We start from the raw sequence: 17,329 nt of genomic DNA, 5'->3' as shown, positions 1-17,329 counted from the left end.
AGGATTATAAGGGCAACAAGGAAAACACCCTGCAATTCATTGTTTCCACTGAGAACTCCTCTGAGCCAGCAGAAAGTGCACATCAGATTTTTGATTTAAAACCATCCACCTTGATGCATGTGATGCACTTTGCCTGCATATTGTGACCAATACTTTTTTTCCATTGACAGTTGATAAAGTAACTGTAAATTGCAACTTAATGTGGAAAATAGTCAACAGCCCAGGGGCTCACTGTATTGTGTCTTCACAGTCACCAAATAAACAGTCATGTGAACTAGACAGCATCACAAAGCGCAACCCTCCGCTAAGGCAGCTCAGTTCCCCCATAATGCCGTCCCAACTCCAAGTGATACGCTCATGACGGTTTGACCCCAGTGTGATTCTTAGACCATGAAAACAGTGCTCCGGATATTTTTCAGCATTCTAACAGGACTAAGTCTGAAGTGTGGTTGTATCTTGGCTTTAATAAAATGGCAGCAGGTCACGTGACAAGATATACGCCCTGGTGTGGAAGTGTAACCTTTATTTCCAATATCCTGTCTTTCTCAGAATTCTCAGATATTGCACTCAGTCAATCATTTGTTTGTTTGTTTGCTTGTATACTGCCAATAAAAAGTTTGGACACACTTTCCCATTGAATTGAAAGGAACAGGGTCTTCAAACTTTTGACCTGTTGTTTTTTGTTTAGTTTTTTTAATAAAAGAGCAGGTGTTGGTGCTTTGTCATGAGAAAATGATTTTCTTGAAGAAATAAAGTCCACCTAGAATTAATTCAATTCAATTTTATTTGTATAGCACCAAATCACAACAAAAGCCATCTCAGGACACCTTACAAAGTAATATTACTGTTACTAATATTATAGAGAAAAACCCAACAAACCCCTCTTGAGCAAGCACTTGACGACAGCGGGGAGGAAAAACCCCCATTAACAGAACAAACCTCCAACAGACCTCAGCTCCTGGTGGGCAGCCTCCTGCCTCGACTGGATGGGGTGAGTGGATAGAGGAGAGAGAACAACAAGACACAACAACAAACACACACTGGGCAGGATGATGTGGCCAGTGACTGCTCATCAGAGACATAGAGCTCCAGAGCCAGAGCAACCGGCAGAAAGGTACAGGGAGAGAGGAGACAGACAGTTAATGACATGTAATGGGGGCACATAAAAATGGAGAGGGAAGGTGGGAGGAAAGGAGCTCAGCATTATGGGATGACCCTCAGCCTAGGCCTATAACAAAGTTAAGGTGCACCAAACCAAACTTCTCCTAGAATGCATGTCCAGTAATTTCATAGACACAACATACTAAGTACCTTTCTACCCTCCCTCACTGTCCTCCTAGGATTATATTGAAAAACAATATTATTTTAGTCTGACTATAAGCTTTATCAAAAAGGAAACTTCTAATATTAAAGGTAGAGAAGGTGTCTGACTCCTGAACTGAGACTGGGAGCTGGTTCCACAGGAGAGGAGCTTGATAGCCAAAGGCTCTGCCTCCCATTCTGCTTCTGTGGACTCTAGGAACCACAAGTAAACCTGCACTCTGAGAGCGAAGTGCTCTGTTAGGATGATAAGGGTCTACGAGGTCTTTAAGATACGATGGAGCCTTGTCATTAAGGGCTTTGTATGTTAGGAGAAGGATTTTAAATTCTATTCTGAATTTTACAGGGAGCCAGTGGAGAGAAGCCAATATGGGAGAGATATGATCTCTCTTGCTAGTTCCTCTGCCTCCCATTCTATTCCTGTAGACTCTAGGAACCACAAGTAGACCTGCACAGTCTGTGTAAGTTCTTTATTAACACTGTGACATCTTTACACCAAACTTAATTTATGTAGAAACAGATTTCGTATCCTCTTGTTTTCCCAGGAAACTCTGTTAAGTGACCTCTTCTGTAAACCTGGAACTCTGGTATTTGTATTGCGCTGTCCAAGATGGAGTTGCTGAGCCAAGTCTCCATGAAGCATAGAGCAGCAAAGCATGAGAAGTCAGAGTTAGTCTGGTTTGAAAAGAAGGAGTCAATCCCTTTTGTTGTGTAGAGAGTGGAGATTCGCTAGATGGATAGACAGGCGTGGTGTCTGGGTCCCTCTCTGTCCTAACTTAACCAATGCTCCTGCTCTCATTCTTTGCCGGCATTTTCTCTAAGTCCCGAAGGCTCCTGTCCCTCTGACCAGAATGCCCACACAGCTTTTTGCATTAGCAAAAATTGGTGAAATGGTGTTTGGAGTGAGTTGTCTGATGTTTAGTAGCTCTTTTCTGGTGAAATTAATCCGGTATGGGCTGCAGAAGTCTGAGAAAATGAGGAAAAACAACAAACACATGTGAACGTGCACTACCAAGGCAGCCATATGTGGTGCCATGATGTGATATTCCTGTTTTCCACTCGTTATCAAATGCACCACATATTTATGGATCTAAAAAAAAAAACCCTCACACACAAGCGTAGCATGATTCATGTGTGTCAGGTGATCTGTGCATGTACATCTAACAATCTGTATATACACTTTAAGAACTGCACACAGAAGATTGTTTTTACACATCTGTAAATCGGGATTTTATTTGTAGATCAACACATTTGTAGCCTTCATGTGACACACACAAATTGGTTTTTACAGTTTTCTGACCTTGACTGCATTTGTAAATTGCTGAATACACATTTGTGGCTAGTTATGAAAGGATTTTACACCCATAGTTTAACTACTGTAGACAGGCTATGACTGGGATGGATAGTGATGTAAATTTGTTTCATGGTTTGGGTACTTTATTCAGGTGTTTTGTTGGCTTGTTGAATTGAGTAATCAATACATCTCACCTTAATAGGTTACTGTCTTATTTAATCTGCTTCAAAAATGGAATCACTCATTTCTATAAATGCTCACTTGTAAAAAAATAAAATAAAATAAAAGCCTGTTGTGCAAGAACTTACAACTGGCACAGCCCATATGAAACAGTGTTGTGATGTACAATTGTCAGTAGAAATTTTCACTAGTCTAAATTAAGGATCCCATGGCATGTTCATTTCCAGCTATTTAATGTTTAACCTTGGGTACCTCTAGATTAGCTTCCACACATCATAACTCCAAATAGTCTGTAATTATTTCAGAATGATAAAACCTGCCACAAGCCATCAAAACAAACAGGTACTGTGCTTTGGGGGACTCTGGAGTTGATCATCTGATCATTCTTTGGCCCAGGGTGCTTCACTTGTCAGCTGCTTTTAGGTTTCCAGCGCCTCTATTCAGGCCATGTTAGACCCGGTCAGGTAAAAGTGCGATGTCAGGCAAGCACACATGAACGAGCACTGCCTGGAGAATATGACCATTCAAGAAAATCCATAACTATCGCAGAAGACTAAAAAAAAGTTTTATCAGCAAGAGTTCAAGAAACTTGTATAACCTGAATTGCTTCTGCATAGCAGTACAGCAACATACTGTAGATACACCTTGTTTTTTGAGCTTTCAGTCATGTTTAAGATGATAATTTACATTTTAACACTGTAGGCAAGTCAGAGAAAACAGAAAGGCATGCCATGGACTTTTTAAACTGCTGATTTAAGAGATATTTTGATAACATCTTCTTCATAATAATACTTCTCTGTAATTCAGGCCAGTTCGTCCTTTACAACATGGCGGTCGATACCAAAAATCCAAAACGCTGAAAGCTTTGTGTTGCAAGTTCAAACTTGGATTCTTTTTGAGTTGTTTTCTATAAATCTATTAAGCAAATGTGGCTGTTCACATACTCTGATGCCTTGATTTTTTATGTTGATTTCAAATATGAAGGGACGTTATTTGTATGCTTCAACTGAAGATTGGCTATGCTTCTTTAGTACCCACCTGAACCAAAACAATTCCCCTGCTAAAAGAAATTAGGCTTCCAACATCAGCAATCAAGATGCAGTAAAACAAGTGGCACTGTATGATCATTTTGGAGGATGTAGTTGGAGGTGCTGTTGAATCGTAATGTGCTAAACTGACAGGTGACGCTATCGTTTAGTCCAGCCGAGTTATATCAGAATAAATATAGTAACCAGTGAAAATACACCAAAAACTACACCATAAACAACATCCTCCAAAATGATAATAAAGTTTATCCAGCTCATTTGTATCAGCAAGGCTAGGATACTGTAAATAACACCAACTGAAGATTATAATGATTTGCTGGATTGCTGTATCAGACTGTGTTCATTTTACTAACATATAAATGGGCTTAAAAACTGGGAACTGAGTGTATCAACTTTATTTTTCGAGGTCAGTGTCAAACGCTGCATTTTTGTTAGGAGTCATTAGTGTATAATACTATGATAGCATCCCATACTGTATGTGTAACAACATGACAGTGCACACACCAACTGACCTTTTTAGATCATTGTTTTACTTGGAATAGTAGATGTGACAGCAACAGCATCCAGGAGAAAAGTCACAATTTATACCTCTAAATTTCAATTAAAAGTTTACTCAATTCTATAACACAGCAATATTACACATTAATAGGTTCTTTCATGACTAAATTAAACCATATTCACCTGTATCAAGGAACTGAGGTACAACCCAAATGAATACAGTATTAGCACATATACTGTATGTTTGACCATATGCACCCATAATAAATCAGCATAGCAAACAGCCCATGAAATAAAATCAGGTATACCATAAAACATTCCTCTAAAAGCACAGATGTGTCATTTTCACACCATTAATTGAATTGAAATGGACAATAAGAACTTTCCAGAGCAAACAAAAATACATTAAATCAAATGAAAATGCATGTGTCACATTAACTTGTGCAGTAATCAAATTTAGAACAAGGACATGTGACGATGTCTAGTGCAAGAAACAGCAGCTTTCACTAATCATTGGTTCAGCACATTTGGCCCAAACTAATAATACATTTGAGCATTCTGTGGAGACATCTGATTTAAAAACATGAACTCTCACAAGTCCCATAGGAAACTGGAGTTTACAGTGATTGCACAGAAAAGACAGTAATAGTTAATACAGCACAATGTAAAAGAACTGATTCACACCAGCATACTAAGCAAGGTAGCTGGTCATGCACATCATGCCTGAGTCAACACACCAAGCTACAAGTAGCAGCCCACACCATGTGACATTCATCCCATACAGAAGACAATTTCATCAAAACACCTCCTAAAACTAAAGAGGGTGGATTGAAGCCCTTGTGCGTGAGCCCCTGTCCTGTCAGTTGCATTCATTTCTTCTGACAGTAGTCCTTGTAATTGCTGCAGGCCTTCTGCATGTCTGTTAAAAACCCTGGATTGAGACTCTGTAAAAACAAAAACAAAAACAAACAAACAAAAAAACCACAAAAAAACATATGCACAAAAAGTCACTATCAGTGAATGTTATGAGCTTTTGCCAAGAAGACCCACCCAGGAGGGGCAACGAGGTTGACGTCACCCTGCAGCACATCCGTTAACAATAATGATGGAAAACCATAAACCAGGCCGAGGCATGTGAGTGAACCCTTTAAGAAAATAAAGCCCTCGGCAAACATCTGAGTTGGTCAACAACAAACGAGATTGTGACAGGCTGATTTCCACATTAATGAAAGTTTGAACATTAATTGTAATAAATCTAAATACACAATATCATCAAAAGATTTCAAATTGTCTGATAAGAGAAACTGAAAAATATGTAAACAAAAACAATTAAATCATGAGTAAGGTTAAAACACAGTATCCGTACACAACCGCCACCTCAGTTTCATACACCCCGATCTGTGTTTGTTTTCTTTCCGTTCTGTCTTTCGTCTTTCATCTAGCATAATTCCCACAGGCATCCATTTAATCACAAAAATACCCCACTTTATTGTGAAATATCCTCAAACAAAACTGGTTTGCATAAACAATTTTTATGTCTACTGCACCTCATGCAAAGGTTTTGTGGGACATGTGCTAGTCACTATGTTGTTAATTTACTTCTAAAACATGAGAGCAAAGAGTCACATCTTCACGGTTATTGATTTAGTGAAAACCTGATTCAAACTAGTCACGTTCAATTATACTTTATTTACATCACTGACAAAATTTTTGCATGCATCTTATCTGTATATGTTCAGATAAGCGAGGCCAGATCCCCATAAACTACTTTATGGGTCAGTCAGGTTTAAAGATATCCAATGTTGTTGATTATTTACTTATTATACGGGAATGCACTCACCTTAGCTGCCCAGTTCACCAGCCAGGTGGGAATCATACCACCGGGGTTGTCAAAGTAATGAAGGAAAACTGAAACAAAAAACAGGTTCATTCTTCATATTAAAGCTCCAACAAATGATTGTTTCCATTAACCAAGTCACTAATAACAAGACTGCAATTACTTTATCATGAAAATATGATAATATTAGACATTTCCATCCATTTCCATTGATTTTAATGCTGATGACAAAAGAATCACATCACTGAGGTTTGATAAGACTGTAACAGCCCCCAAATCAACACATGAAACAACAACGACGACGACAAAAATCACGTGTTCTGCATTGTTTTCTGTGGTTTGAAATTTGAAGTGCTCTTTTAATTATGTCATCTCATTGCACGCTGTTCTTTTGTAATGGTTTATGATGTCTGTTTGTTTTGAGTCTCACTAAATCCTCTACCAGCTGAAAATTAAATTAGGTCCAGTAAGTTTAAACAATTAGCCATCTAACAAAATAGTTTGATTTTCAATCAGTTAATCAGCTAATTATTTTAGCACAACTTGATACTACTTCATCATGTGTTACCTTTAGTTCCACAGGCACCGTCGCTCTCCAAGGCGACACTCTGTTTGTAGGTGTTGACCCGCAGTATACCACGCCTCTCTGCACACGGCGTCTCCGGAGAGCTCCTGGCCAGGATCACCCAGATCTTCCTGCCGTCCATGTCCAGGACTCTCCGCTCCCTCACATACACATACTGAGGTTTGAACCATTAGAGAAAACCCTGGTAAAAGTATGATTCTGGGGAAAATATGCTTTTTCAAAGCTGTAAACAATAGGGAAGGGAAAAAACATTTAGTGTCCACGTCTGTTTGTCCATAACTTTGTCTGTGTGCTGAATGTATTTGACCAGAAGGATACGTCTCTGTTTGACAGAGGGAATGGGTATTTCACTTCCCAGTAAATTGCCACATGTCCATCAAAGTCTTTCTCATAGAGTTCTGAAAAAAAAAAAATTCAAAAAAGGTCAAATAAGAAGCTGTTAAATATTTTAGTTAGGCCTGCAGTGTGGACTTCATTAGATTAGATTAGTCTAATGCGATTTAGATACTTTCAGAAATGCGAAGACTGATTTTAGCCAACATAACCTCAAGCTAACAATCATGTTTCCATTGCAACATGACAACTTCTGACCAGGGAAACCAACTTAGGAAAAAAAAAAACTAATTATGAAAGCTTTTTTCCCTAACAGTGTTGTGGGCAGCGGGTAATGAGAAGCTCACACTGACCAACTGATTTAACAGGGTAAATCTAAGGTAAAATTAAATTCATATCATATTTTTAGGGTTAGACAGCACAGCAAATACTACACATTTATTACTTTGCTACCACCATAGACAACAAGTGCTACTCATACAGCTACTAAAACCATATAGATTCATGCTGGATATTTGTTTTTAACACAAGGATATGCCTACAAAATAGAGCCACTACTTATTACCTGCAGGTTACTGTAAAGGTGTGTGAAGAGTGAGACAGGAAAAATAAAGAGGTTACTTCTGTGTTTAAAGCCATGCATACATGCAGAACATTTTCCCAAGATAAGGAGAACTGGCAAGACTATGACAGGATAAGGCATGTGTGCCGCATCCAAAGGACAGGCAAAACAATTCATCAGTGGTGAATGAATACTAGTTCTTAGGAAGAAGAGAGTTGAAGGAATGTTAATGTGCATGTCAAGGACATTAGGGAAGCCTTGACTTAGAATATACTTTTTTACCTTTCACATATTGATCCCAGTGTTTCCGATAGGTCAAGTCCATGTAGACATCTGCACACAGCTCTGACGTGCAGGTGGTGAGCACACCAAAGATTTTGTACTCATAAAGTCCAGTGTCCTGAAAACAGCACATGAAAGTTCTCTCTTCCAGCTGCAGGCTCCGTTCCACACCCCTCAGTGTCTAACTGTGTGTTTGGCCCTTTCTCGCTCAGAGATGAACCGTGTCCATTTGATTCAGTTCAGAAACGGGTCTAAAAGATGCCTCTCTCACACTAAAATGCAATAAAGCTTACAAACAAATTTGTGGCTGAAATCATGACAACTTCGGTAGAAGTAAAAGTCATACCAAACTTCATTTAGCAGTTTAAGCTTACCTAGCTTTGTCCAGCACAAAGCATCAAACCTAACTACAGTAATTGTTAGATGTGCTTAATATATTAGCTTCTTGATAATGAGATGATGCACTGTTGGGGTTTTCTGAAGTCAATCGAGGTCCCACCACAACTTTATATGAACATAGTTCAGTGTTGGAAATGTTCAAACAAATTAGGAAACTGAAATTATTTATTTAGGACAACACTGTTGGCGGTAATACCAGAGTCAGTGTAATGAACTGCTTATAGTATATATCAGGATTTTTAAAATCTTTTATTCTGTTAGATTATACAAAAATAAATTTCCATGCAAGTACCTTGTGGAAAATTCGGAGAACATTTTACTTGGCCAGTTTAGGCCTACACTTGTGTGTGTGTTATGTTAGGCTGCCTAGAGTAACTGCCTAGATGTGTCAGGTGTATGTGGAGGCAATGTTAGATTGAAACATTTCTAAACAGAGTTTGGTGTGACCCGGTACAGCCGGTTTCAGAGTCACAGAAAAGCACTAAGGGCCAGTTCCAGAAAGCAGGTGTGACAGACTCTGAACCTAACACCTGACCTGGGGAACTTAACTCTTTGTTCATGATGAGTTAAGTACATGTGAGGTAAATGAGAAAATCCATCACCAGTGGAGCTCAAACGCTGGCATTCATCAACAGGTAAAGGAAAAAAAAAAAGCCAAAACCTCTATTTTAATCCAGTAAATCAAGACAGACATTAATGTGTGATAATGTACAAACATAGCAGCAGCAGTGAAAGAGCCTGAGCTGGAGCAGAAAAAGACCTAATAAGTCAATGCTATTGCATTGGAGTCCACAATATTTTACATACTTGATTTTCGTTCATGGATGAGATTTTAGTTGTACCAATTTCTTTGTGTTGATTAGCATCAGTTGGCCTTTTGTGCTCCTTTGTAGCCTGTCTCTGTTATTGTGTTTCAGTTCTTTTTTTGCTGCAGAACAACCAGTCATTTAAATATCTTTACTTAACCTTTTACATGTGGTTACTTATCTTACTCCCCCTTTCCCTAACAAGGATCATAACAGGTACATTAAATCAGCTGTAACCTGATGGAGACAAGTGCCGCTGGCAGCAGAAGATCGATTCAAACAGTTAAGACATAAGCTGACAGTTGTCTCAATGTCTAAGTCACAATGCTATAAACCAGGGGTGGCCAATTCCAGTCCTTGGGGGCCGCTGTCCTGCTTGCTTTCCAACTATCCCTGCCTGACCTGCTGCTGATTACCTGGCTCAGGTGTGTTCAGCCAGTCAGAAGCTGAAAGATACCAATTCACTTTATCTTTCCTCACCCCACTTTCATCTAAGATGGTATCTTCCATCTTCCACGTGGAGTGAGGAAAGATAAAGTGAATTGGTATCTTTCAGCTTCTGACTGGCTGAACACACCTGAGCCAGGTAATCAGCAGCAGGTCAGGCAGGGATAGTTGGAAAACAAGCAGGACAGCGGCCCTCGAGGACTAGAATTGGCCACCCCTGCATAAAGACAGGTCATGCATTTTAGAAACAGTCCCTAACTTCAGCTCCTCATTTCCCACGGTGTTTTCCTCAACTCAGCGTTAACAACCTCACAGTTTCAACCAACCCATTTTCTGGAACACACCCCGGCTCTCCATTCATTTCCGGGTATTTCCTGTATTTGCCGCAGATATCACTGCCGACGTGCTTATGGACGCTGTCTACACATGGCATTAATTCATAACAGTGTGTAATTGTGGAAAGGGGATTGGAAACGAGCGATAACGCCGATGCTACGGGCTCTGCAGAGGAAACACAAACCGGTACTCATTAATTCATTCAGTCAGTCATTCGCAGCCGTGTTGCTGTTTATAAAAGCAGTGTTATTCATTATGTGACCTTGTCGTAGAGCCGGTAGATTCTGATCCCCATCGTCTCGGTGAAGAGCTCCCATCCTCCCTCCAGCTGCGGCTCGTCCAGCTCCCTCCATGCTTTCTGAAACTCCTCATCTGTAAACTGCAGCGACATTGCGGCTCCTCTCTCAACAGCTGACTGTCATACGGCAGCGAGAGACACACCAGGCTTCCGGGCACAGCCTTCAAAATAAAAGTGTTAGAGTCCTAATCCAATGGGTCTTTTTTAATTAAAAAAAAAAACTGCATCAGTGTCTTAAAGACTTTCTTGTAAATACAAATGGTAGGGTATGTATGATATATTTCATGATACTTTTTTTTTTACTTTTTTCAAATTTTGTCTTTTATGTACCATATGTGATATAGGCTATAACATAACATAATAGTATAACATCTATACCAATATTTGCCCAGCAACATTTTAGTTATATAGTGCTATATTTGCAGAGTAGCTACACAGTTTTGTTTTTATGGTACAGCCCTACACTGTAAGTGTAGAAACACAATGTATGAACACAAACTACAAGCAGCCATATTGTTACACACTAGGTTAGATAGGCCTAAATGAAATTCTTCACCATAAAAGTTTTAATTTGTGATTATCATGTTGCTGGTTTGTTATATATATATATATATAAAAACTTGTCTGACAGGACTGTGCCATGTTTGTCACAGGAGTGGTTCAAATTCCAGCCAGCAGCTGAGCACCATTACCCTGAAAAATGTCTCTTTTTATTTGAGAAAAGCGATGACAAAAACAATCCCAGTTCACATTGTTTGTGGAAGATAATCAATGGTATGCCACAGAGATCCCCTAAACAGAATGGAAGGACAAACTGTAAATCTATAACCAGTATGTAGGCTACCAGATGTTTGTTTATTTCAGGCTTTAAATAGTTTGGGGGTCCTTCACGCAATCATGTCAACACCATTTCTGGTCACACATGCTTTAGACATTTTTGACAGTGTTAGGTCAGTATGTATATCCAGATATACACCAAAAAATCAGTCAAGAAAGATATTTGACATCTAGCAGGACTGTTTAGCTGATTTTAATTTCATTTTACTTAAGTCATAGAATTTATAAAAATTTGTGTTTAGCCATGGATGTTCCTGATCACTGTGGGTATATACAGCTTAATTAAAATCTGTTTAGTATTTAAGTATTAAAGAATGTGATAATAAATTGCTTCCTGATTGGATTATTTTTGCTTTCTACAATGAAACATCCCGTGAAAAGCAGAACACATAATCCCCCTCATACGTCTAGCCTGAGGAAGATATTTTCTCATAAAGGGTTTCTGTCAACAGTACTAAAAAAAAGGAAACAGAACTTCTGCTTCACATTTTAGGCTGAATTTCTACTGTGCGTCTCCCAATAGATGTTCAAACTCACAGGAGGTGTAGCGGCTGGATGGGTGCATGGATGAATCTGCATATGGCTACAAACAATACAACTATAAAATAGAAAAAGTATATTTAAAAACAGGGTATGCCATTCCTAAAAGAAGCCTGCAGCTGCTGCACAACAATGATTTCCACCCTTTCACATAATTAAAATTGTCAGTAAAATCTTAAGCCCCTCCAGGTAACCAAAAATAAAATCAGCAACGGAAATGCATTCATTTGATCTTCAAAATAAATGTACCCATTGAAATGGAAGTTATTACTCTAGTAGCAATACCCTTCTATTTTGAAATCCATAACCAGAAGTAGTAATTTTCCATATCATTTTCAGCTTTACAGCCCAGTCATCGATACTTATAGTTGTTCTCAATGGGGATGGGAGCTCTGAACCTGAGGACTTTACAGCAGGACGTTTCTCATGAATGGGAGTCAGATTCCAGGCCACAGACACAAGCTGCTTGTTGTTGTTGCTCAGAGGAAAACAACCTTCACTTTTAATCAGGTCAACCAGGTTTCACTGGATCACTGGTATGGAAAACGGCTGTGAGGTAACTTTTCTTCTATCCAGAGCCTCACAATGCATGTCAAGTAGATGTAGGACACCACAGATAACAAGTAACCATTTAGATTAAAAATGCAGTTCATTCATTTATTAGCACCTCTATATAAGGACAGTTATTTCTGTAGTTTACGTGGCATAAGTGCAGATTTATTTGTCTGTAAATTTACAGGACTTGTTTTTAAAATAGGAACTCTATGCTTATCTTCAGATACAGGCTAATACAGCCTAAATACATAGGCTACCTTTAACTTCAACCCTACTCTCAAAAACATCAAAAAGCATACTGTTGGTTGTAATGTAGACTGTTAAATTCTGCTCTGATGCTTTTTTCTGAGTAATGGAAAGCTGCAGTGATTAATAGATTGGTTAACAGACAGAAAATTAATCAGAAACTATTTCAATAATTAATGATTAATTTTGCTCATTTGTAAGAAAATAAATCTCTAAAATGCATTTTTTTTGTTTGTTTTTGTTTAGTATTGTGTGATAGAAAACTGATTATCTTTGGGCTTTAGACTGTTGGTTGGACTACACAAGACATTTGAAGACCTCATCTTGAGCAGTAGGAAATTTGTGTGGGCATTTAGACTGTTTTCTGACATTTAATAGACCAAACAAGTCAGAAATGAATCAATAATGAAACAAAAAGTCATATAATATTAAACTGAAGACAAAAAGTAAAAAGAAACACACCTGTACAGTAAAGGGGAACAGTTGTTGTTGTGTAGGCTGCACTGTTTAGCAAATGAAGTTAGCTTAAAAGGAAGATTATCAAAAGTGACTAAAGCAACTTACCCACTAAGATAAGAACAGGCCTGCTGGAAGCTACGGGAATACAAAGCTTGTAAAATGTAAATTGCACTGATTTGATGGCTGGTTCCCAGTATTGTTGCAAGTTATGTCTGTAAGCTGTGTTTAACCGAAGAAAATCCCTTCTCAAATACGTTCATTTAGAGAATGTTGTAAAAAATCTCCAGTGTTTCACAAGAAGAGGAACATCAGAATAAATATCCAAAACACAAATTCATGTAGGAGAAATGTTTCCTCTTCTTTTTCACCTTTATTTATCTGGTGATGCCTTGCAGGGCTATAGCGAGATGAGAGTCAGTACAGTGTGCCAACACCCCACCTTCATATCCAACTTATATATCTGGAATTGATTTGAATTGGCCAATTAAATACAAACCATGTGATATTTTTTAATGTACAGAATGTAAACTCCCTTTATTTCCCTCCAAATACAGAGGATGTACAGTATAGTAGATACTGTATAGTGCTGACCCCTTGGCAGGGCCTAACTCCCAGGATGGCAGCCACTGGTCTATATGTAAGATGTTAGAGTAGCTTTTAAAACCCAGAGGTTGATGGAACATCTGACTGAAACTCTACTGCCCAATTATTGTCACCTGGAGTCTGGATCATGGCTTTGCACACAGCAGACCAGAGGGGGAAAGAATGAGTGCTTGTGAAACTGCGGGTGATTTTGAAGCTCCTCACATTTCACAGAGAGGTTTGTAATGTCATATCCTGTGCTCTTCTGGGAATGTCTCAGCTCACGCTGGGCCGGGTGGTCCTGCGTCATTCAGACAACTCCTCAGACAGGGTCAGGATTCAACAAGGATTGTGCAAAGAGGTTATGTGGGTTTATTAAAGCAACATTAGTCAGAAAGGCATGCTGAATTGTGAAATGTGCAGTTGAATTCTACGTAAAAATGTATTTACAAGCCTTTGGTTTTCCCTTTCCAAAGCTGTGTTGAGCAACAAGGTTGACTCTTGGGTTTCACTGCTCCCTTTCATGAGTGGTTTCTTTCTCCACATAGGCTGGGGGATCCTAGCAAGGAAAAGAGGCAAAAGGGCAACACTGAGGAACCATCTGTGTTTGGTTAACAGAAGGCTGCTGGATCCTGCAATGCCAGAAGAGGCTAATAAGGATGCCATGAGAATGCTAGTAACCCCAGAGAAGGCCAACAGTGAGCATCCTGCACCCACCATGACAACAGTTAACATTCCCCTGGTCAATGAAGTCCAGTTGACCGCAGCTACCGGTGGGACTGAGCTCTCCTGCTATCGCTGCACCATCCCGTTTGGAGTGGTGGTTCTCATTGCAGGTATTGTAGTAACTGCTGTGGCTTACAGCTTCAACTCCCACGGATCCACAATCTCTTACTTTGGGCTGGTGCTCCTCTCTGCCGGACTGCTGCTCTTAGCGTCCAGCGCTGTCTGCTGGAAGGTGAGACTGGCAAGGAAGAAGGAGAAGCGACGAGAGAGCCAAGCCGCTCTGGTTGCCAACCAGAGGACTATTTTCACTCGAATTAGTGATTATGAACAATACAAATCCTGATTTCTAGAGTCTGAAAATGCCTTATCTTGAGCTGCTTTGTAGCTGGATGAGAACCAGCTGTAAGCAGATGTTCTCCAGCATGTGTTGGTTTTCTGACTTGTAAAAGCTTTGACCACAAACTCTCAACTCCCAGAACTTAAAGCTTTGAAGACATTGTATGGGATTTATTTGTCAAACAAACGCCAGGCATCTGGCGGGCTGGGCACACAGCCAGAAGGAATGTATCACAATTAAAATGAATTACCATTGTGCAAAGCGATGTAGAGGAAGTCTCTCATTAATCTGCTTTTGGATGTGGTGGTTTTGATTGTAATGGGAGGGACAGTGGTTTGAAAAGCGCAGGAAAGGAGAGGGAAACTGGAAAATCTAGGACAATGATTGATGCCTCGTTTACTACATTTGCTTCACTTCAGATTGTTCAGCTCACAGATAACGACAGTAAATTGCCTGTTATAGAACTATGGTACTTTACATTAAGTTTTTCTTTAAACTCTGCCCATATGTTTTGTTTAGCATGTCACATTAGATGGCAGATGATATTATACGCTTAGAGGGAATATTTAACCTTAAATACATATGTTCTTAAAGCACTTTGATCTTTTATAATCATCCTATTTAGTATTAAACAACTTGTTTTAACAAATTCAATAAATGATACATCAAAATTGCGAGTAGTATTACCTACTGTGGTGAATTTGGAACAAAGAAATTGTGTTGTGGCAATGATCTTGTTGTCTGCAGTGTAATCCATAATGTAAAAAAAAAGCAATGTAGCATACTGATTTGTTTTGATGTAATCATTTGCATGTGTTAACTGTTAACTGGACATCATGTGGTTTATTAAAGTTATGAATGCTTAAACATGTAATTAGTGTCACAGTTGGAGGAACAAGTTTCAGCATTAATTAGAGCTTGACTGACAGGAATGTTGGGGTGTTCAAATACCTTAAAACATTAAGGTTTATGTTCATTTTTTTTTAGGAAATCTGCTTTTTTCTGCTTCTATGTAAGAGCAGAGATGAGAAGATCAATATCCCTCTGATGCCTGTGTGTTGAGCTGGAGCTGTGGTTAGCCTTGCTTAGCCTGAAGACTGGAAGCATGGGGACACAGCCTGGTCTCTGTCCAGACTTCAAAATTACACCTAACAACACCCTAGGACCTTATTGGTCTTCCCAGTTTACACATATGAATGTGAACCATCAACACAAAAGATGGTATCTGACAAATAAAAAAGTGAACGTAGCCTTAGTTAACATGTCTCGATTGTTTAATACGTACACAAACAGAAATCTGATAACTTTTGGTTTACGTGCTGTAATCATTTCTTGATGAACAATTGTGTAGCCATCCACCCAGTGCTTTGTGTCTGGTTTGATAAGTCAGCTTTACAGATTGCTAGTATATGTATGTTGGAACTGTTCCCCTTGCTTATTATTCTAAGCTAAGCAGGCCATGTCCTGATCCCAGCGCCAACACAGATATGAGGTTGATATCAATTCTGTCGTAGCTGTCATAAATACATTTCCTCAAAACTTAAACTGTTACTAAGGCGTGTACTGAGTTGGGCATTACAGCTGAAAAATAAACCTGTCAGTGCACTCTGCTGGACAAACTAGGTAATGGAGGCAATGTTCCTTTCCCCCAAGTCATATAATTTGCCATTCTTCAGTTTCTTGGTAATTAATCAACCAACATGTAGGCTACATGTAACCCTGATATACTGTATCTATTACAAACTAATGTCCTCTCTGAATTGGCCAGGCTTTTGTTTATAGGAAATGTGACTCTTGATGAATTGACGTCAGTGTTTGTGTTTCTTAGAAAAGATTTATGGGTTGGACAAGTGATAAGTTATTATATTAACTCAGCTCCTTGCTTTCAGTGCTGAATTGAAGGAAGTGTTTGTTTTTTTTTTACATGGGTGTGCCTAAGTCTTCACACATAAATATACAGACTCTACCTTATGTCTGTTATTTAAGAAATAAAATGAAAGCTCTGCATGATTCGGTGATCACAGAGTCATAAATTCTTGCTCAAGAGACAAGGATAACAATGCAAACGAGTTGTGTGAAGCACATAGGTAACTTGAACAGAGGTGACAGAGATTGACGTCACTGATAATGAAAGATATTATAAGTTACAACCCTAAGGTGATAACAGCTGGTTATGTAACCACAAATAATACAAAATTCCATACTCGCTCTACGTCACATAGCTAAACTAAACTCTCTATGACAACTGAGCAAACCAATTTACCAATGCGTTGCTATTTTCAAGGTCAAGAACAGTCAGTCTGTATGTCTAATTAGTCTTTGGGGGGTAGCTGACCCATTAATACTGTATTTTCAGCTTGTTTTTTTGCCCCAAATTTTGTTTTAACACCCCTGAGTCAAATCTTTTTTTTTTTTAAAAAGTAAAAATAAATAAATGATTTCATTCACATAACCGCCAGCTCTCTACTCTGCTGGAATTTAACGTGTTAGAATGTAAAATCCCAGTGGTAAAAGGAAGTTGAACTCTGCTGTTTGACCCTGTTAGTTTTAAAATAGCCTGGACGTGGAAGTATATTTATAGGCAGCAATTGCGTTGCTATGCATCCCTGTGACACCAGACACTACAAATAAATGGTTTCCTTGCGTCAGAGGAGAACCTGCAACACACTTTGACACTTTTGGGAGATCACCGCCACACATGCAATCAGCTATAGGCTGGTACCATATGGATTAGTAACGCATTGGTGGGACACATGACATACGTAGCTAAGGTGTTGCCTCCCTGCTGGTCAGGTTAGCAGAAGGACTGATCCTGAAGCTGGA

The 17,329-nt window shown here is 39.1% G+C and overlaps 2 protein-coding genes across 3 annotated transcripts; one reads left to right on the top strand and one right to left on the bottom strand.

Annotated features, from left to right (window-relative positions):
- Positions 1–2,282: 2,282 nt before the first annotated feature.
- On the bottom strand, positions 2,283–10,404 carry pctp (phosphatidylcholine transfer protein). The gene is made up of 6 exons (XM_020604932.1): positions 10,189–10,404; positions 7,939–8,056; positions 7,080–7,159; positions 6,744–6,915; positions 6,179–6,246; positions 2,283–5,282 (listed from the first exon to the last, which is right to left on the bottom strand). The coding sequence occupies exons 1-6, from the start codon at positions 10,315–10,317 to the stop codon at positions 5,208–5,210; spliced, it is 642 nt and encodes a 213-aa protein (XP_020460588.1). The 5' UTR covers positions 10,318–10,404; the 3' UTR covers positions 2,283–5,207.
- Positions 8,064–15,611, top strand: tmem100a (transmembrane protein 100a). 2 transcript variants are annotated; one of them, XM_020604931.1, is made up of 2 exons: positions 8,064–8,972; positions 13,992–15,611. In XM_020604931.1, exon 2 carries the CDS (start codon positions 14,081–14,083, stop codon positions 14,510–14,512), a length of 432 nt encoding a protein of 143 aa, XP_020460587.1. In that variant the 5' UTR covers positions 8,064–8,972; positions 13,992–14,080; the 3' UTR covers positions 14,513–15,611. The 2 variants fall into 2 exon arrangements, with proteins under 2 accessions (XP_020460587.1, XP_020460585.1); XM_020604929.1 differs by lacking the exon at positions 8,064–8,972 and adding an exon at positions 11,991–12,157.
- The last annotated feature ends 1,718 nt before the right edge of the window (positions 15,612–17,329 follow it).

This window comes from Monopterus albus, unplaced genomic scaffold (genome assembly GCF_001952655.1).
Source record: "Monopterus albus unplaced genomic scaffold, M_albus_1.0 scaffold68.1, whole genome shotgun sequence".
Taxonomy (NCBI): Eukaryota; Metazoa; Chordata; class Actinopteri; order Synbranchiformes; family Synbranchidae; genus Monopterus; species Monopterus albus.
This window is presented reverse-complemented; position numbering and strand designations above follow the sequence as displayed.